Source organism: Trachemys scripta, chromosome 3 (assembly GCF_013100865.1).
Source record: "Trachemys scripta elegans isolate TJP31775 chromosome 3, CAS_Tse_1.0, whole genome shotgun sequence".
Lineage (NCBI taxonomy): Eukaryota > Metazoa > Chordata > Testudines > Emydidae > Trachemys > Trachemys scripta.
Genome location: NC_048300.1, coordinates 40791525 through 40813885, shown reverse-complemented (window position 1 = coordinate 40813885; position 22361 = coordinate 40791525). Strand labels below are relative to the sequence as shown.

Sequence of the window (22361 nt, the reverse complement as noted above, 5' to 3'; positions counted from 1 at the left end):
TGTGGCTGTCACACAGACATGAGGCAGCTATTATTTTCACATGACTTTCTTCATACTGTTAACAAGGAAAAGGCTTATTTATGTTCAGCGATATCCCTACATATATGCCAAACCATGTTACATGATTAAATGTGTTAAAAAAAATAAATTAACAACTAGTCAATCAATCTAAAAAAAGTTGTTACAAGTAGTTTGAATTACTACATCAGCACCTGAGTGCCCCAGTTTATTACTGTGGCTTTACATTCAAATATTCCTATTGTCAAAGATGATTCCCCCCCATTGCTGGGTAAAAGATCCACACAAACAACAGAGGAAACTAACTATGGCCCTGATTCCACAAAGATTTATGCACATGCTTAACGTTCTGCTTTTTGAGTTGCTCCCATTGGCTTCAATGGAATTGGTCAAAATAAACCAGGTGTCTACGTTTTTGCAAGATGGGGGTCTGAGGCCTCAATCTTGCAAACAGCTCTATATGTATGCATCCATGTGCCTGTACAGAGCCTTACTGAACCCAGCAAGGCTCCATGCAGGCACCGGGGTCTGCCCATGTGGAACAGACTGCAGGTTCAGGGTCCACCTGACTAAGAGAGGAAGGCTGGGCCAGTGGTTAAGGTACTAGTCAACAAGTTGAGAGACTTGGGATCAGGGCCCTGCTCCACCACAGACTTCTTGTGTGACTTTGGGCAAGTCACTTGGGCTCAGTGCTCCATCTGTAAAATGGAGAGAACAGCATTCTCTACCTCACATGGGTGTTGTGACAATAAATACATTTCAACTTCTTAGGTGCTCAGATACTACAGTTATGGAGGCCATGTAAGAGTCTAAGCTAGACAGAACAATGTAAACAAAGAGGAAAAATACACATTTTTTCTTTTCCCTGTCTCAGCTAAAATAATCTTTGGCTTTACTTGTAACAGTAGTAGAAAATTTTCAAAGAGCAATGTGATTTTTAAATTAATAGTGTTTCCTTAAACATTTATGCTGCAAAAATTATTACCCAGCAAGCTAGACTGAAAACCAGTGTAGGGTGACCCTGATGCTCAAACATAAATGTAATAAATTCATGAACAGAATTATCCGATGGGGCTGCCTGCAATCGCAAGGGACTGGACTTGATGTTCCTTCCTTTATGTTCCCAAGCAAAGCCATTATCCAAACAATCAAATGACAAGCAAGAAGGAAAAGCGCTGCTGGGGGTGCATAGAGAAGCCAATGCTTTTTAGGAAAACATTGACACCAGAGATTAAGTGATTTTGCTACTAACATGTATGAAAGGACAGCAAACAAGAGAAAAACTATAATACAAATTTCTAGATCAGGTCACATTGCATCAGGTAAGCCATTTTTCCTCTTGAGGGATGGAAAAACTCGGGAGATAAAATTAATTTTTTTTTTACACTATTGATTGAGCTTGCGATTCTAAATCAGTATCCAGGATTGGCAAATATCTCCTTTTTGTCAGTATTCCATGCCTGCCACTGCAAATGAAGTTGGAGAGGCAGGGAATGGAGAGGAAAGTGTGCTAGTAATGGACCACTTTTAATGTATTTATTTTGATTAAAAACATTGGGCCAGAATTCCTTTCCTCCCACTGCAAAACCTGTGGGAAGAGCTGAAAGGAAGGAATCCTCCCGTCACATTGGAGGATGCACTTTCCTATGTATTTTTACGCGTAGAAAAAGATGCTTTACATCATTTTTAGAATATAGCATATTTATACTTATTAGTTTCTCTCCCTCTGGGTTCTGTGTTCTTGGACTCAAAGTATTAAAGGTGCCTGGCTTTACAGAGGGAGGGAGGGAGGCAAATAATAGGATCCATAAAAATCTGAGTAACTCTTTAAAATATCTCTATAATAATACTCAGCTGAAGAGAGGGAACACATCTTACAACACAGAATAATTCACAGAATATAGTATTCTGTGCCAAGGGTCCCACCTAGGAGCAGAACATTGTTTAATACAGTAATCATAAAAGTTGGTCACAATCCACTTGAAGAAGACTTCAACTGAATTGCTAGGGATATGAATTTACACTAAAGTTACAAACTAAAATGATCAGTAATATTCATTGACCTTACCTTTTTAAGTCCCCAAAACAAAGTATCTTTTTCCAATTCAAATTCTCGTTCAAGTTCCTCTTCATATTCTGCCAAGAATAATACCCCCCATTAATAACAGCTCACCAAAAAAAATAAGAGTCAATGGGCCTGCAGTGTTAGTTTTTAAACAGTATGAAATGCTTTGTATCTACCTGAAAAACAAACACACAGCAAATGGAAAGAGAGGTTCTTTATGCAGGAAGAAATCAAGAAGGGTAAGGAGGGCAGAATCCACCCCCCAATCTTTAGGTCTGAACAAAATAATCACTACTGTAGTCCCTGGTCTTTGATCCTTGCACAACCCCAATTTCTGGCTGATGTATGCATACAACCATGGACCACTGATGCTGTCCCTGATCCAGGCAGGGCTGGCATGCAGAGTAACCCAACTCCACCATACATTCAGCATGCTGAATCTCCGTGCACTGACTGCACAGTCACCCAATCCTCACACAGCAGAGCACACTGTTCTGCTGAGTTGGAGGCCTTCCATGGCCTTTCATCCTTAATGCATGTTTCATTCTATTTCTAAAGAAAACAAAGCATGAAAATACGTTGGCTCATGGTCTGTTTCAGTGCAGACAATCACTTCCACGACCAAAATCTAAGCACCAGTGTGATACTATGCTCACCAGTGTAGAGAAAGATGAGAGAAGGCAGGGGAAGGATTTTTTTTGTCTTATATAAACAAACTAAATATCACCACAATTGATGATTTAAGATTAAATACATATACATACACACACATACACATATCCCTAAACTCTATTTAAAGTATGAACTATTCACAGTCATTGATCACAAATACCATTAGAGACCTCATTTTGTTTTGTTTTAAAGGTGGGGGGACATATATTCTGCAAAAAGCAGATATAACCCATGAAATATCTAGCAGGTTCAGCTGAACTATTCCCACAAGTGCATCCCAATCAAACTAACTCTCCTCAAGGCCCACTTCAGATTCCAGCTGGTGAGTGGCTGCCTCAGAAATTCAAGTGTTTAAATATGCTTAGTTCAGAAAATGCTTGAAGTGAAAGGCTAAATCCCTGATGAATCACACCTCAGCTTTTCTGTGAAACTTCAATATCTGTCTAAAGTTCAAGAGAACAAAGTTTCTGCCTCTGACTTTGTGACACACAAGATAAATCGGGGCGTGGGGGGAGATGTAGTCTTTTCTTATCTAGGAAAATTTCCCTCTTAACTCTAAGACCCTCCTAAACCCGTACTACTGGGTACAGAACACCTATGAAGATACTGTTACAGGTTGTACTGGAATGGGAGCAAGTTTCTGTAGAAGCGGCATTGGAAACATGCTGTTTCATAGGTATACATAAAACCTTGTCTCCCTATAACAATAATAATGCTTAGTATTTAGATAGCACTTTATATGTTCAAAGTACTGCAGAGACATTAAGGTCTTAATTAATCAGATCTTGCAACAGCCCCATGAGGTAAACAGGTCAGTATTATCCCTTATTTACAGTTGGAAAGACAGACAGAAAGGTGAGAGAACCTCAAAGCCACAGACCAAGTAAGTGAAAGAAGCAGGATTAGAACTCTAGCCATTTCAGTGAAACACGTCAGCTTCCATTTCTTAAATCAATTTAATTAACTGACAAGACCTATGGTGTTGAGAGCATTCTCTTCAAACGGTTTCCCTACGATCTTCAGTGGTTTCTATTTCACCTTTTAATTACATCATATTCAGACTCCTAGAGAAACCATGACAAAATCGATTCTCTTCTTCCAAAACTGCAATTATGGTCAAAAGTTACATTGCCCACTACTTGGCGATTAACTGTGCACACAGCTGGCCTGTGTAACTGTGTGATCTTCTCATTGTTGTTCTTCTTGTTCCCCCTACTGTTTGTTGCATCTACTTGTTGCATCTTGTCTTAATTTATATCCTGATCCTGCAAACTGCTCCAAGCGGGTGAACTCTTGTGCCTTTCATAGCCTCTAGCCAATAAAGCTTTGTGTGCAGGCAAGGGTCCTCTCACACAGAACAGCTGCAGGGCATTAGACTGCGAGCTGTTTAGAGCAGGGATCTCATCTTCCTGTGTGTTTCACCATTGGGTGCTGATGCTGATTGGGGCTCTGGGTGCTACCATCATACAAATAATAAATTAGAATAGTAATTAAACAGAAAGTAAAGATTAATTGGTACTGTAGCAATTCACAAAGCAAGTCCTGGTCTACCTGAAGTTAATAAAGAGGCAACAAAAACACTCAACATAATATTAGCAAACTGTTGAGAAAACAGCATGGTTTTATTTTAACCTCCAAGACCGGAAAAGCCATCCATGGGGCACATTCTGAACGCAATAGCAAAGGATTTAATTAAGTCTTAGCTAGTTTTCTCTATCTTTCCATTCAAAAGATTTTGGTGCTAGGAATTATAATCTAAAATGAAATTCAAATGTTATGATATAGGTTGGGTTTATTTTACTAATTATAAAATGTAAAGTATATACTGGTCTTCATTTCCAATATTTTTAAGCCTGTTTGATATCTCCCTCTAGTGGGAAAAATAAGACACAAGACTTTTATATGACAGTGCAATAAAAATAATGATGATCTTGTAAACCTTTACAGGGAACATATCATGAAGAATCAGTTTTTTAAAGTGCTTCAGTTTACCATCTTGATAATCAACTAGATGCTGCACACTCTTACACACAAGCTTCACTTTACTCATGTGAGTAGTCCCATTGATATCAATGGAACTACTCATGAACAACATTAAACACAGGAGTAAGATTGCAAGATGGGGGCCTTACTGAGCATAACATGCGTGACTAATTAAAATGCAGTATCATTCAAGATTTATTTCTCTATTGGTATTTCCTCTAATCAGGAGTTCCTTTTTAACCATTAAACTGTAAATTTATTTACATTAAAATACCCAAAATATAAGAGCCAAATCATATTTATTATTTCTAAATGTTAAAACTGTACCCATCACTTCTCTCTGAGTACACATACAACTCTAGATAATAGAAAAGCAACATAAAGATAGCTAAAAAGTAAATTTCCCTCATAAAATATCAGAGTATAAATACGCCTTTCTCAAGTGCTCATGTAAAAGCTTTCATGGGGACACATATTAATTACAGGGTTTACTGTCCTCTGGTGGGGGGAAAAAACTCCCCTTCCCAAGATATTTAAACCTTAAGGATTCTTTCATTTCACTAACATAAAGAAGCAGGAATAAGGAAATTGACCATCCACTCTCCTATTTACCATGGAGGTTGGGGCTCCAGGAGTTTTTATATTAAAATCCCTCTTGTTCTAGTTTCATGAAGTGGTTTTCAAAACTGATCAGAGAAGAAAAATGACTAAAAATGAGACCACTGCTCATTACCGTCCGTTGGTGATTTCCCCTGCACACAACGGAATTTAAAGCATTATTCTGCTCTCACGTAAAATGGTTTGAATTTTAAATTGGAAAAAACAAGCACACCAACAAACAAAAAGAAATCACACACCTCATGCATCAAGGTTTGATGAAGCAAATGGATAATGGGGTTTCCTAAATACATAAATCTCTGTGAAAATTAGTAATAGCAGCAATATTGCAATCTGTCAAATCTATTTAGTAGTTCCAGCAATTCATAAAGAAACCTCAACGTACTCTTCATGCAACTGGATACATTGTGGAAGACTTGAAAAATGTTTCCTTGTTCAGAAACAAGTTGGTGAGTATGGTTGTAAATGAGTATTATTCCAAGGCTAGAGTTTGTCAGATGACACATTCCTGTGTAGCGTTTAATTCGATTTTCATGGATCAACTGCGAGGTAGTGCAGACACAGCGTTGTGTAATTTGACTTAGTTGGCCTCCAGGTGGTGTTCCACAATGCTCATCTGTGACCGCTCTGGAGATCATTCTCAACTCTACTGCACTGCAGCCAGGTACACAGGAAACAGCCCCTCCCCTGCTAAAGCCCCAGGAATTTTTGATTTCCCATTTCCTGTTTGATCAGCAGTGGGAGCCTGCCAGCGTGAGCACAGCTGATCATGGAGACTACACGCCCCAAACGCGCGCCAGCCTGGTCTGCACAGGAGGTGGTGGATCTCATCACTGTGTGGGGAGAAGAGTCTGTGCAGGCAGAGCTCCTATCCAGCAGAAGAAATGCTGACATCTATGCAAAGATCGCTCGTGGAATGGGGGAAAAGGGCTACACGAGGGACACTCAGCACTCCTGTGTGAAAATAAAAGAACTTTGCCAAGCGTACCAGAAGGCAAAGGAGGCAAACAGTTGTTCTGGTGCTGAACCTCACACATGCCAGTTCTACAACGAGCTGCATGCAATTCTCGGGGTGACCCTACCAGCACCCCCACAAGCAACGTGGACACCTCACAGGTGGGTGAGTCTAGGCACAACAAGGAGGACGATATTGTGGATGAGGAAGAGGAGGAGGAGAATGGGAGATAGGCAAGCGGTGGATCCATTCTCCCCAAGAGCCAGGAAATATTTTTAACCCTGGAGCCCTCTGGGTCACAGGACATTACAGTGGCCAACTGTGATGCCGGGGAAGGCACCTCTGGTGAGTGTACAGTTACAATCGAAGTCCAGTTCAACTTTAGAGGGCACACACATTCAGTGGTATTGAATGTTTACTGTGAAGAAAAAGCGAGATGCTGTGGTTCTCTGCTTACAAGAGGCTGCTCCAGCTATGCAGCAGGTGGCCCCCGGAAAAAACTGTTTATGTGGACTGGGATAGGCCAGAAATCCTCCATGGATATCTCTAGGAAACTTTCATGGAGGTACTCTGCAATCCTTTGCAGAAGGTTTCTGGGCAGGGCAGTCTTATTTCTTCCACCATGGTAGGACACTTTCCCACGCAACTCCTGAATTAATTCTGCTGGCATCATTGCAGTACACAGCATAGCAGCATAAGGACCAGGTCTATACCCAGACGCTTGCCACATCTCCTTCCTTTCCACCTCTGTTACCCTCAGGAGACTGATATCACATCGGGTCACCTAGGGGAAACAGGGAAAGTTTTCATTAAAAGTGCTCTTACAAGAAAAAAAAGGGCATGTAGACCCACCCACCCCCACATTCCAGATTGCCAAACCACGCGGCCACTAATGTGCCTTTACTGTGCTTGGCATGGGTGGGAAAGTAGTTTAAAGTGGCTGATAGGGGACTGGGGCCCCACATGAGAGATTCCGCAACTTGGGAGTGAAAACATTCCCCCCCCGCAAGCCCCGTTCATAAACAGCTTCCCATGGTACTATGGGGAAGGGCCATTGTTCGACTAACTACCTCTGCTCCCAACATGCGCCTGCCATAGACTTCATCAAAAGTGCAGTCACCCATGACCTGGGGGGCCCTACTCACCATGGCTGGAGCAGCAAAACGGCACAGCAAATGGTTACGGATTCTGATTATGTTATGGCTTGCACCTAGAGTAATAAGGGATTTTTTTTGTTTATGAAAACGGCCTTGCTATGGAAACATTTTATTCATGTACAATGGCTCCTTTATATTTTCCCCATAACTGCCAGCTTCGGCGTGTCATCAACACCTGAAAGCAAACTTTCATTGATTAGAAGGAGGAGAAAGAGAATGCAGGAGGACATGTTCACTGAGATAATGAACGCCTCCGGGACAGCTGACACAGAGCTGAGAGCGTGGAGGATTTCAGTGTCCGAGAAGTTAGACATGGACATGAAGAGCAGAAAAGCTGCCAATGAGCAAGGACGTGCGGCGCAGGATGAGATGCTTCAGATTATAAGGAACCAAGAAGACATGTTGAGGCATCTGGTTGAACTGCAGGAACAGAAGCAGGAGGGTAGAGTCCCTCTGCAGACCCTGGTGGACAGCCAGCCAGCATCGCCTGGCGCAGAATCACCCTCCCCCAAGTGTTCCATGAGGTGTGGGTGAAAAGTCCATTATCCCTTTCACTTAACTCAGGGGGAGGGTACAAGGAAGAGAAGGCTCCCCTTCACAGACCTTTGATGGTCTGGGATGCAGTGTTATGTTTCTCCTGTTCCAACTTTACAATCCCTTTCCCCCAAGGTTACCTTTTTTTTCCCTGTTCTTCCTCTTTACTTATGTTTGTTAAATGAAGTAAATGGATTCAAGAAATAAATGTTCTTTATTGAGTAGAAGCAGTGGGCTTGGGTGGAGGGTTGACTTTACAGGGACAGTGATACAAGGCAGGTGAAGATATGGGAAAACATAATGCAGACGAACAGCTCACATTACTGTGACTCATTATTGAAATGGCTTTTCAAAGCCTTGTGGATACGCAGCGCACCTTGCTGTGCTCTTCTTATTGCCCTGGTGTCTGGCTGCTCAAAAATGGCTGTCATGCAATTTGTCTCAACTGCTCACCCCTGCGGAAAATTTTCCCGCCCCCTTTTTCACAGATATTATGGAGCACACAGCAGGCAGCTAACACCGTGGGGATGTTCTCTTCACTAAGGTCCAACCTTGTTAGTAAACTTCTCCAACGCCCTTTCAAACAACCAAGGGCACATTCAACCACCATTCTGCACTTGCTGAGCCTATAGTTGAACTGTTCCTTACTGCTGTCCAGACAGCTGGTGTATGGCTTCAGGAGCCATGAGAGCACAGGGTAGGCTTGGTCCCCCAAGAATAACTATAGGCGTCTCAATATCGTCAATGTTCATTTTGTGGTCTGGAAAGAAAGTCTCGGATTGCAGCTTTTTGAACAGACCCAAGCTCCTAAAGATGCGTGCGCCATGAACCTTTCCCGACCATCCTACGTTGATGTCGGTGAAACGCTCCGTGATCCACCAGTGCTTGCAATACCACTGAAAAGTATCCCTTTTGGTTTATGTACTCTCTGGCAAGGTGGTCTGGTGCCAAGATTGGGATGTGTGTGCCATCTATCGCCCCACTGCAATTAGGAAATCCCATTGCGAGCAAAACCATCCACTATGTCCTGCACATTTCCCAGACTCACTACTCTTCGTGACAGAAGTCAATTAATGGCCCTGCACACTTGGAGCACAGCAGCTCCCAGAGTTGATTTATCTACTCCAAATTGATTCTCTACTGACTGGTCACTGTCCGGCTCTGCAAGCTTCCAAATAGTGATCACCACTCACTTCTCCACTGTCAGAGTAGCTCTCATTTTTGTGTTGCTGAACTGCAGGGCAGGAGAAAGCTCTGCACAAAGTTCCTGGAAGGTGGCCTTCTGCATTCGAAAGTTCTGCAGCCACTGCTCGTCATCCCATACCTGCTAAATGATGCGGTCCCACCAGTCAGTGCTTGTTTCACAGGACCAGAAATGGTGCTCAACAGAGTGCAGCTGCTCTGTGACTGCCAGCAGCAACTGTGAATTGTTTTTTTCAATGGCTTGCAACAGGACTGCTTGCAGGACATCACTATGTTCCGCATGGCAGACCCTACTTCGGCTCTGGAAATACTGCAGGAGAAGGCGCGAGGTGTTTGAGATGCTCACAGCAAGAGTGCACAACTGAGCAGGCTCCATGCTTCTGGGGTTATGATGTATGCGCCACAATTTTAAGGTGTGAAAACCACTAGATTGTTTGCTATTGAGCACAGTGCATCATGGGATGCTGATGTTCCCATTCTCCCCTGCGACAATGTTTTGGTCCCATGAGGCATTGCACAAACTTCCCAAAACACACTGCAGCAAGTTGCACTTTGGGATAGCTACCCACGATGCACTGCTTTGTGCATCGATGCAGGCACTGCTAGTGAGGATGCACTCCATCGAGACAATGAGCATGGTGTGGCCATGCACAATCGACTTAATTAATTCAGAGGCTCAAGGTCTAATTTGATAAAGTTGACTTAATTTTGTAGTGTAGACAAGCCCTTAGAGCAACCATCACAGCAAGAAAAGAACTAATGTGCAGCAAAACAGTGAGACAATATCAGAGGAAACATAATTAACAAGATAGCTTTGAGTAAATAGATGGAAACATGCATACAGCTGTATTGTATCACACTATATAATTCTATTGCTTAATGATTTGCAGAGGAAACACATTATAATATATAATACCCATTTAATCTTCTAATAATTCTTCTGTTTTTGTAATTAAAAAGTGGCCATAATCTCTTTTTTCATCTTCTTGTTATACATCATTTATTAGGAGTACCATATATATTATTTGCAGCAAAGTCTCTTATAGAACAGTCATCAGATAGAGAGGACTCATTTCTTCCTAAATGCCCACTTCTGAAATGCTCAAAGACATAGATTTCTAAAACTAGCAAAGGTAGTGTTGAATGAAGAGTGAACTTGGTGCACTTTCAATGTTATTAGGTAAATAAACAGCTGCATAAGATGGGTGTCACCATGGTCCTTTCTCATGGCATTCCCTGGGACTCAGTCCGGTCCTTTGCACTCACCTGGCCTCTGGTCTGTGGCATCTCGGTGTTCTGCCACCATAGTCCAGTCACAAGAAGCTCAGCCCTGTGGCTGAGAGCCGCACATTCTGCCCCTTCTGGAGCTGTCAATAACCACAAAAAGTGAACACAAATGAACTGTCCTATGGGTGTGGTAAGGCTCTCTTCCTTCAGGGGGCTTCCGAGAAACTGTGGCCCCTATTGGGCTCACAGGCGAATATAGAAGAATAGTCCCATCAAAAGTGGATAAGCATCGGGCCCTCCCTAACTTCAGGGAGGAGCCATTGCTTGTCCAAGGAGCTCTTGCTTTCAGCCAGCTCTGATCCAGGAGTTGAAGACTGTACGTCCACTCTCCTCTCTAGTCTGCCACCAAATGGTGCTGTGCTCTCCCCTTTTAAGCTCCTCCCTCCAACTCTGGCATCTCTCAGAGGTGTGGAGGAGTGGAACTGACTTGGCCCATACTAGCTCATTTACCCCATATTGCCCAATGTGGGGTCTGTACACATTCTCCCACTCGAGATGGCATTTGGGGAACCAGGGCTAGCTTCCCCCAATTCCCTGGGGGGTGAGGGGTGGAATCAGCATTCTGGTCAGCCTTTCCAGCCTGTGTTACAAGAGGAAGGTGTACGGCTAGAGAGAGAAGTACCAATGCATAAGCCAAGGGTTCATGTGTTTCACAATGTTCAACTATCTCAGAAAAGCATTACTCTTGGGGGAATTCTACACCACTGTGCAATGCAGAATTTTGCAGAATGCCATTTCCTCCGCAGAATTTCTGGCTCCCACTAGGGGCTGCTGGACTCTGCAGAGCCCAACTCACAATGAGTTGAGCACCCAGCCTGGTGGGGCTGGAGGCTGCACACTCTTTGATCCAGCCTGCAGCTGGGCTCTGGGGGGAGAGGTATGTGGGTGTCTGGGCTGGGGGCTGCCCTGTTGCTGGGCTCTGTTGGGAGTGGGGTGTGTCCTGCAGCTGGGCTCTACGGGGAGGGGTGTGTGGGTGTCTGTGCTGGGGGGTGCCCTGCAGCTAGGATCTGGAGGAATGGGAGTGCAGATGTCTGGGCTCTGGGAGCCCCACCCAGCCCTCTCCAGCACCCCCCAACTGGAACTGGGTTGTTGTAGGGGTTTCTTTAACACTCTACTGCGGGAAAGAATTTTTGTTGTTGTCTGTATTTTTGATATACTTGTCGACAGGTATTCTGAAATAAATTACCAAAATAATTGAAACTGGAGTGATTATATTGTGTTATTTTGACAAATAAAATATGCAGAATTTTGCAGAATTTTTAATTTTTTAGTGCAGAATTCCCTCACGAGTAAAGCATGAATGGATTTCCAAGCAGGTAATATCAGAGAGAAACCACAGTCCATTTCACCACCAGTCCTTTGTTTTCTATCTCTGGGTATGCTGGCTTCAGAGAAACAGCTTGAGGCTTAATATATAGCTCAGGGTCTTTTCCCAGTCTACCTTCTCTGATTTTACTGCCCCCAGGGCCACCTCCAAAGTCTCCATCTGCCAAAAAATCTGGCCTATACAGAACAGGCTCTTTACACAGATGGTCTTTCAATGTCTGGAAAGCCTTTTCGCTGGCTTCTGCCCCATATGTCCTTAATCAAGTCTCTGACAGGGGCCGCTATCATAGAGATCCCTGGCAGAAGCCTGGCAGTAGTAACCCATGAGCTCCCAAAACTTCCAAACCTGTTTTTTGGTTGTTGGGAATTAGTAGACATTTAAGGCCTGGATCTTGTCTACTAGGAGCCAGACCAGGCCCTTCTCCAAAGTATATCCCAGGTTGGTGGTCTCCTGCTCCTTTCCAATGCTACATTTCACCAGGTTCCTGGTCAGCCCAGCTTCCTGCAGGGAACAGAGAACGGCAGTGATCTGTTCTAGATGGGCCTCCCAGCCCCAGTTATAGATGACATCATCTAGATAGGCTGCCCCATATGAGCCATGTGGTGCGCAAACTTGGTCCACGAGTCATTGGAACAATGCTGTTGCTCCACGGAGGCTAAAATGAAATTGATATAAGCCAAATGAGGTGGTGAAAGCAGTTTTCTCACATGACTCTGATGTGACCAGCATCCGCCAGTATCCTTTTGTCAGGTCTAACGTTGTGATATATTAGGCCTCTCCCAACCAGTCCAGTAGTTCCGCCACCCAGGGCATGGGGCATGCGTCAAATTTAGAGACAGCATTAACCTTTCTAACATCTATGTGGAACCGGACAGCACCATCCAGCTTAGGGACCATTCCAATGGGACTTTGTAAGTCGCTATGAGACTCTTCAATGACTCCTAACTCCAGCATGTCACAGAGTTCTAGCTTCACTGTGTCACCCATTTTTCAAGGAAGCAACTGAGGGTTCTCCCAGATGTCCTGGCTCCATTTGGACATGATGGTGAAGTAGATGGGTTCATCCCAGCCGGGACGAAAATATCGCCGAGAAGGTGTTCACCAATTGTTATACTTGGACCCTCTGCTTCAAGAGGAGGGTCTCTCGTATTTGCACAGGGTCAGGATCCTGAGAGGCAAATGCTTGGAGTCCTAATTCTGGTTCCAGTGGCAAGGAACTATGAACAAGCCTTCACAGGCCTCCCAAGGTTTCAGGAGGTTAACATGCTAGACCTGCCTTGTCCTTCTTTTCTCTGATTTCATGATTAACTGGCCCCACCTGACTTACTTTGGATGTCCTTGACACTTGGCCAGTAACTTGGAGAGGAGTACCAGTCCCCAGGTTAAATTCATGCATATATGTTCCTTTGTTATAGGACCTGGGCCTGTTGAGCATGAAGGAGATTTTCTTTGGCTAAGGACCCCAGGATTTTGTGCCTCTCCTGGAGCTTTGCGATATAGTGTACAACATGCTCTGTTTTTGCAGTCTGTTCCTCCCACATCTCTTGTACAAGGTCCAGGATAGCCCCTGGTTGTCTTCTGTGCAAAAGTACAAACAGGGAAAATCCAGTAGATGACTGGGGTACCTCCTGAATGGCAATTAAAAGGGGGTGCAACTACCAGGGTTTTGGCCCCCCTTGTAGGGCCAACACTCTGGCATTCAGGACAGAAACTGCAGAAATCTGTGCCCTCTTGGTGAACCCTGGGCCAGTAGAAGCAGAATCCCAGCCAGGGTCTTCACGCATGACCTCATGCCAATGAGATCAGGGAACAAAGAGTTGTGATTGAATATCACTGGTCTGTCAGTCTCTCTCCTGATGGTACAATCGCTCAGCCCAGAGCTCACATCAGGAGTACTGCCCTGCTCAATGCGGGTCTATCATCTCCCCATTGACTACCAACAGCTGGTCACAGCCCTAGCTCAGGGTTTCATCTTCCATCTGATCTCTGACAAAGTCGGACCCTCTAGATAAGATGTCCTCCTCCAGTAGGGGCTCCAGCATCATTTTGTTATTAGGTGGAATTTACGGGGAGCTTCCCATTGGCCAGACCCACCCTCCAAGGTCCAACTCCTCCCTTAAACCTGCCAGGGGTCTGAGTCCACTATCTCTCAGGGTCTCCTAAATTAGCATCTCCAGGGACTCTGGGGCTGTCCTAAATCCATCCGGCATCTCTGAAAAATATTCCCAATCCCATCCCAAGATAATGGGGTATGTCAGCATCAAGGCCAGCCCCCCTCTACAAGTCAATTGCACACATATCTAGGAGCGTATTTGACACCCTATGAATACACTAAGAAAAGGCCACTGGGTTTGGAACCAGGTGGTTCTGAACCAGGGTCAACTACACCTGGAATCTACCAGGCTCATATCCCAGGGCTCTCTCCCATTTATCTAGACATGGACAGTCAGTTTAGCTAGAGTTAATTTACAGGCTCAGCTTTCTGCCAAACACACAAATCCATAACTATAGTCCATATGAGGCATTTGTGATACAGGTGTCCTGGGCACCCATGTGAAAATCAATGCCCAATGCTTGCCAGGTGGGCTCCAGCCTTAGGCCTTATGCAAGAGGGAGTCCCTCCCTATACAGCTCCCCTCCTCTTGCCTCCCGGTTTTCCTGGTGAGGAGATGGCTGGGGCCCCAGGGTTCCTCGTCCAGGCTTGGGCCTAGGGCAACTGAGTTTCCTAATGGAGATGAGCGCAGGGCCCCACAGATTGCTACGGCCCTTAGCGACTGGTGCCTCCATGCCCAGAACTGAGACCTCCATCCATCAATCCTCGCAGCTGGGTTCTTTTTCAACTCTAAGGACCTCTTTTGCCTCTGGCAGTTTCTTAAGCGACGTCCCGAAGCCACTGCAGCGACCAGATAGCTCTCCATAAGTAGGATGACCAGATGTCCCATTTTAAAAGGGACAGTCCCATTTTTGGGGACTTTTTCTTATATACGTGTCTATTACCCCGACCCCCTGCCTGTTTTTTCACAGTTGCTATCTGGTAATCCTGTCCATAAACTGGACTGCATCAGCTAGCGTTTCAGACCAGAGTTTGAACACACAGTCCCTACCCCAGCCAGTAGTATGTGGGAGAACTGCTCTACAAACACAAGCTCAGCAACCTGGACTCCAGTCCGAGTTTTCAGCTTCAACCATCACCAACACAGGTCCTGCAACTTCTGTGTCACTACATAGGACCAGGCTCCATGGAGGTATTTCTATTCATGGTACAGCATCAGAAGGTCTCCTCCGTGATATCAAGGTAGTTCAGTGCAGTCACTTTCACTTAGGCATATTCTTGCATTGCTGCTGCATCCAACCCTCAGCAGGCAGCCTGTGCAGGCCTGGATCAAGTGAGGCATTAACACGATGGCCCACTGCTGAGGTGGCCACTGGAAAAGCCTCCAAGTCACACGGAAAGCCTCCAAGTCATCCCAGGGGCCTATTTTTGTGACCTTCACTGGCATGGCCACAGCCAGCAGGGCTGGGCATATGGCTCCTAGAGGTGAAACCTCAGGGGGCCCCTGAAGCCCGTTTAAGGCCACCACCTGTTGGACCAGCCTTTGCTGCTGCCAGAGCTGCAGCTGCTGGGCTGCCTTTTCCTGCTGCTAGTTCCAGTCATCCGGTGTAGGAAATGTTCCACCACGAGAAATGAACACAAGTAAACTGTCCTATGGGTGTGGTAAGGTTCTGTTCCGTCAGAGGGCTTATGATAAACTGTGGCCACAGCTGTGCACTCAGGCTAATATAAGAGAATAGTCCCACTAAAAGTGTATCAACATCAGGCCCTCCCTTCTTCAGGGAGGGGATATAGGTCAGAGGTCATCTGAGGAACTTTTGCCTTCCACCAGTCTTTCCTGGAGCTGAGGACTGGAGGTCTCTCTCTCCTCGCTGGTTTGCCTCCAACTGTACTGTGCTCTCGCCTTTTAAGCACCTCTCTTATCTCTCAGCATTATGGCAAGGTGGAGCTGACTGAGCCCCCACTAGCTCGTTAGCCTTGAGCTGCTCAGAATGTGATTTGTATATCCCGATCACAATGGGAAATATGGATAGCTGAGTTGGCAGGAACAACAGTGAATGAAGAATTAATTATAGACAAAAGGCCTCCATCTGCAAAGACCACGATCATGCAAAGACTTAAGTACGTGGTCAATTTTACACACCGTGAGTAGTCCCACTGACTTCAGTTTCATAGATTCATAGACTCTAGGACTGGAAGGGACCTTGAGAGGTCATAGAGTCCAGTCCTCTGCCTACATGGCAGGTCCAAATACTGTCTAGACCATCCCTGATAGACATTTATCTAACCTACTCTTAAATATCTCCAGAGATGGAGATTCCACAACCTCCCTAGGCAATTTATTCCAGTGTTTAACCACCCTGACAGTTAGGAATTTTTTCCTAATGTCCAACCTAAACCTCCCTTGCTGCAGTTTAAACCCATTACTTCTTGTTCTATCCTTAGAGGCTAGAACTATTCCAATGGAACGACTCACAATGTGCAAAGTTAAGCACATTCTTAAATGTTTTCCTGGACTGGGGTCCAGACAGGCATGTGTGAAAGACATTGGCATTGATTTTACAATACAGTGTGCAGTATTTCAGGCTAATGGTTAGTAAAGCTATAAGGAGGGAGATGACAATGAAGCTGCAGGAGAAATAGAAGCATTCCTGAAATATTCTATTCTGTCATTTTGAGAGGGAGAAAGTTCTGCAGCTGCAGTATCTATTGTATTGTAGGGAAAAAAGGATCATTAAAAAGTCCTACACAAAAGTTGTTTCAGACTATTATATACAACAATGTTTGTGGCATGTGTCTAGTGTTAAATGATTGATGCCTCTCAACTCCAGCACAAAAGCTGTTATAGCAATTCCTTTTGGTATGCATAACTCACAGATCCATATGGGTTAGCTGTCAATTACGTACTCCTTCCCAGGCATGGAACAGTTTGCCCCTCAGGTATGAAACACTGACAGGAGAACACTGTTAATTTGAGTGATTACTCTAAAAGCAGGACATTTTATGAGAGAAAAATATAATCCTCTTTCCTCAGTAATTCTGCAACTTTTGAATTAGACTGGGCAACTCTCACTAGGGACCACTTACTCACATGACCTCAACAGGCTTCCGATCAGGTCCAATCAGCATAGGTGTTTACAAAACTGAGGACTGAGTGACTTGCCCAAAGCCAAAGGAATAAAGTGTCAGAGAGTAGAACTCAAAAGCTCCTGGATTCTAGTCCTGCATCCAGACCATTCCTGTCTCTCACAATTTGAATATGGGTCCTGATCTTGCAAACACTTGTGGATGTGCTAAGCTTTAAGCACATCTATAGACCCTCTGATTTTAATGAGACTACTCACAGGCTTAAAGTTAAACACTTGTGTAAGTATGCAGAAGATCAGGGCCTTATTTCTCAGACGAAATACACTACAAAATTATAAAGAAAAAACATGTATTTATTCCCTTACCTAGCATATTTATAATTTGATCTATTAAAGGCAATATATCTATTAACGGCAAATGTCAAGATACCCCTTTCCAACTGTCCTCCAAATACCATAAACACCAGCTCTGAATAAGCTTTGACAAAAGACTCCTTGCACAGCTTGCCCCTCCTGCTATTTTTTTGTATACTGTTGGTTCTCAGTTAAAGAGAGGAGATATAGGTACCTTCAGTTCAAAAGTCTCAGAGGGAAACGCTGCTGGAGCCTGCCTGGAAAATAAACTAATGCATTAAATAATAAAGCTAGCCAATAATTGACTAGCATGAACCTCAAAGGCAAGAAGCAATACAAAAAAATGAACAGGGCAGCCTTAATGACTCACCTCTGGAGACTTTGTATACTTCATAGAAGGAATAAAAGTGGAAGCCAAATGAAAGAAGCAAGTAAAGAAACATTTCCCATAGCGGCAGCATCACGACTTGCAACGTAAGTTTCTCTGGCCTCCAGATGATGTCCTTGTTGTTAGCTTCTAAAAAACAGTAAGCAAAATTATACGAAGTAGTTCAGTATGGTGTGTATTTAATAGCAACATCAAGGGACATAATGCAATAAAGACACATACTTTTTGCTCTGATACTTTTTGGTGACCAAGTGACATATTCTGCAGTTTTCTGAATCTTTACATTGTTTTATATTCAGTATGAGAAAATGGCAGGGCACAGCCACCAACCCAAAATGTCAGTTTGGATATCCTTTCCTCTGATCAAGACCTCACTCACATGGCTACATGTTGGGAGTGGATGAGCCTTTCCAGAGGAACTATTCTTTGGCTTCAAGCTGAAACTTACAAAGCCTCTCAGTGTTCTGGCCACTTGCTTTCAAAGTAACAACCTGTCTAACAAAGTTTATTTTTAATGCTGGCTTCTTCTTCTTCTTCTTCTTCTTTTCTTTTCAAAAGGATTAATGTGGGAAGTAACTATCAGTCATTGCCTTTCTTTACAAAACAGGCCAATTTATGGTATTTTAACGTACAACATAAAAAAGAAATATTTAAATCTTACTTTCAATTCAATCAAATACAGGAATCCATCAACTGAATTCCATATCAGAAGTATGCTGTATAAAACAAGAATGGATTTGAGTGAAAAGGGTAATCATGAGACACTTTTAGGACCCTGAAATTTAAAAAAATTCACAAATACATAGAAAGACCTATGCCATGATCAGGGCTTCACCCACACATATGATCTTGCAGGATCGGGGTGTTCCGAATTCTTTAAAAGAGAGCATATGTTCACTATTAAATACTCAGAGCACAAAGCTTTAAAATTTATGTATAGTAACAGCACTTCAAAACAGCTCTATGTAAAATCAGATCATAGCACAGTGTCCCACTGTGTAATGGGTATATTGTTTCTACCACATTCTGAGGTGGAATTTAATAAGGGGCATTTTCTCTTTTCAAGGGCCAAATACAATAAATCCAACATCTGTGTTGCAACGTATGCAGACCGAATAATAAGGTTTCTGCAGTGTGGATGCTGGACCTACCTTTTATTGTATCCCACCTATATTTTGAGCGATTACATAGTTACCTTTTTCAAACTTTTTGACGTTTCAAAATTCAGAATCGTTTTCACTCTGCTAAGGCACTCTCCACTGAAAACACTGGACTATCATAAATCCAGTCTGATATACTGTGATCTGAAGTACCTATAAGATAATTATCAATCCCTCTTTCGATTTTTTGGGGTACAGTTCTCTTACTGTTTTCTGAGCTAAGACTGCTACATTTGGCAAAATTTTTTGCTTTTAAATATTTCTTAAAGTCACAAAATCTCATTCTCTAAAGCAGCGGCTCAAACTTTTTCATCGTCCTCCCAACTGCTTGATTCTCAGAGTGTTTCATTATGTCGACACCAAGAAGAACACTGCAGGCCTGCAGCTGAGCGCTGAGGGCCTGATCCAAAGCTCACTGAAGTCAATGGCAATATTCTAATTGATGTTAGTGTAACCCTTAAACCAGGCCCTGAAAGAGAACCTCAGTCAGATGACTACAACTGATCGTTTGAAGACTCACTTAAGCTCAATATTTAGACCAATTGCTTTTTAAAGTTCTCCCAGCGCAAATCCCAACAGATCAGACTGCTCAAATCGATGCCCAGTTTGTGGTCCACACCCCCTTTGTAATGATGCTGTTTAGTAAACACTTGCTGAAACAGTATGTAGTCTTCTCAATATCGGTGAGAGTCCTAGGCTTCAGTAAGCTTGTGCAAGAAAATCCAGTATGGAGTGAAGATCATTCTCAGCGTGTGTGAAGATAACACAATCATCAGCACACAGAAGATCAGTAATGGATGCCCTGAAGACTTTAGACTTTTAGCGGAGACATTGAAGATTAACGAGCCGCCCATCCATTCTATATTGAATGTCAACTCCATTGGGGAGGTGATCTTTAACGAGGACCAAAATGACTGCTAACTAGATGGAAAACTGGGTTGCGGCAATAACGCATCCTCGCTTAACCACAGTTTTGATGATGAAAGGTTCCGTCTCAAGGCCATTACAGAGAACCGTGGCAGTCATCTGATCATGGAGAAGCCTTAGGACCTTAAGACATTCTGGAGGGCAGCCAAATCTGGCCAGCACCTTCCACAGGGCTTCGCGATTGACAGAGTCAATGGCCTTTGTCAAATTGATGAAAAGCCATATACAGGTCCTGATTTTGCTCTCGAGACTTTTCCTGGATTTGGCGGGCAATGAAGATCATGTCGGTTGTCCCGCAGGATGGTCTAAAACTGCACTGAGATTCCAGCAATACTTCCTCAGCAAGGGGAAATAATCGGTTTAAGAGGATACGGGCAAGAATTTTCCCTGATTGAGACAGTAAGGCATTGCCTCGTTAGTTTCCACACTCTGACTTATCTCCCTTCTTAAAGATTGTAACAATGTTAGCGTTTCTCAAGTCTTCTGGAATCTTCGTATTATACTAGATATGAAGAAAAAGTTTGTGGAGCTTCCCTAGCAGTTCTTCATCTCCAAACTTGTAGACTTCAGCTGGTATGCCATCTGGCCCTGCTGCCTTGTTGTTCTTAATTTGCCTAATGGCACCTGTTCAGATGGAAGGAGCATTTTGAGTTACTCCTGAACTGTGAGTCAACTGTCTCTGATGCCACGGTTGAATCTATACCTCAACGACATGAAAGAAAATCTCTTGCTGACCTTCTGACCCTCGAAGATGTAACACGAGCCATTCAAATGAGGCACATGATAAGCCTTTGCAGGACTGGGGCCTTAATTTGTTACAACTTTAAAAGCTATTCTCTTTTGGTTTAAAACAAAACTCTGGATACAAAAAAGGGCTAACAGAAGCAAAATGTAAGTTGTGAAGACTTCACAGCCTTTTGGTAAATAAGCTGAAGACCAAGTATGATTCACTGCAGAACTCCTCAAATAATTCTGAATAATGAATAAATCTGAGAAATATTCATTCTGTTTGAAAACAATTTGGGAGGGAGGCAAAATTCATTACAATTTTATTTTGTGAATTATTTGTTCAACTTGACGTATAGTATCTTGAATGATCAATCAATGCATTGATTGCTTTGAATTCAGTGTTTGGCAGCAACAGACTCCCAGCAATATTTTTTTTAAAGCACAGTCCATACAGGGCCTGATCCAAAGCCCACTGAAATCAATGGAATGACCCCGTTCACTTCCATGAGTGCTAGATCAGCACCTTGGTGCATCGGATATGTTCCAAAGGCAAAAATATAGAAATAAAAATTCTGTTACCCTGGTGAAGAGCATAGTGTAAAATCCTAAATCAACACAGATCTCATAGTCAAAAATATCTGCATGAACCAGGGATAAAAGTCATCCCAGGCACGGTGAGTTTAGCAATAGTCAGAGAGGAAGATGAACTCCATCAGAGGAGGGAGTAACAGTTTAATGTTTCAAGCTTTTCCCCAAAATGTATCTGCAGAGACTCTCCTTCTATTGAACACTGCTGTACATACATGCACTCAGCTAGATAAAGCAACCCTATTCACTGGTGTTATTGCTTTTGTGCCTATGCACAACTAGTAGATCTTGCTCTTACGAGATTCATTCAGCTCCCTCTTGTGATTAACATTAAAGCAGCTTCCTAAAGGCCCTCCTCCTGATACTTATGGGATTCCCCCCCCCTCCTCCTTTGGCTCTGTGTATTTCAGTGGGGCAATGTAGGAAATCCCCCTCCCCATTATTTTCTCTCTGTGTCTCTCTCTTCAGAGGGACAGTTTGAGAGCAGGGGCCGCAGTCCTTGCCCAGGCAATACTGTGGGAACCATTCACGGAGGGGCAAACGTGCAGGCTGCGATCAGACCTTTGTTTCTTTTCCGTATCCAGCCCCCAATGCCCTTTCCAGGTCCGGGTACTGACGCTTCCCCCGGGCTCACCCCGCAATGCGCTCCCCTACAGGGACATGCCTTATCCGAGGCCAGCCCGCCTCGAGGCGCCGCGGAGCTGCAGCCACCCCAGCCCCGGCGGCTCCGCGCTTGGCAAACCCGCCCCCGCGCCGCGCAGCCCCACCTCGGCGGCGGCGGGGCGGAACAGAGGCGGAGGCACCGACCTTGGAGAGCCCGCGCTCCCCGGCTCCGTCCACGGAGCCAGCCACTCCCCAGCGCTTCCGGCTTCGGCCTGCGCCGCCCTCCCCAGCCGGATCCCGCCCCCGGCTCCCACACGCCCGCCCCGGAGAGCGGGCGCGGGGTGCCCCTGGGCGCGGTGGGGTCACAGACCCCGGCGGTCTTTGGCTTGTTGGGTTCTCTACACTGAGCCGACCCCCGCCCGCGCTGTGATGCAGCCTAAGGGCGCTGTGTGAATGCACCGGATCGCCCAGGGCATGAATGCCAAGTACGTGTAATTAATGCCCAGAGAAGCCTGGAGGGAGTCCGCTCCTCCTCTCATCGCCAAGCCAGTCCTTCCTCCGGGCAGCGCTAGCAACAGGACCAGGAGCCCCTTCTTCTCCAGGGAGGCCCAGGCGCACACCATGGCCCACCCCCCACACTCTGAAATCTTGAGT

The 22361-nt window shown here is 44.4% G+C and overlaps 1 protein-coding gene across 5 annotated transcripts in view; it reads right to left on the bottom strand.

The window, feature by feature from the left end:
* Window positions 1-21981, bottom strand: part of HHAT (hedgehog acyltransferase) — a 330296-nt gene extending 308315 nt beyond the window's left edge. For 2 of the 5 annotated variants that reach the window (XM_034764509.1, XM_034764514.1), the window contains exons 1-3: window positions 21912-21981; window positions 17683-17829; window positions 2087-2154 (exon numbers count right to left, since the gene is read on the bottom strand). In XM_034764509.1, the coding sequence (XP_034620400.1) occupies window positions 2087-2154; window positions 17683-17773 (159 nt within the window). In that variant the 5' untranslated portion in view covers window positions 17774-17829; window positions 21912-21981. The other 3 variants (XM_034764512.1, XM_034764511.1, XM_034764513.1) reach the window with 3 other exon arrangements.
* Window positions 21982-22361: the final 380 nt, after the last annotated feature.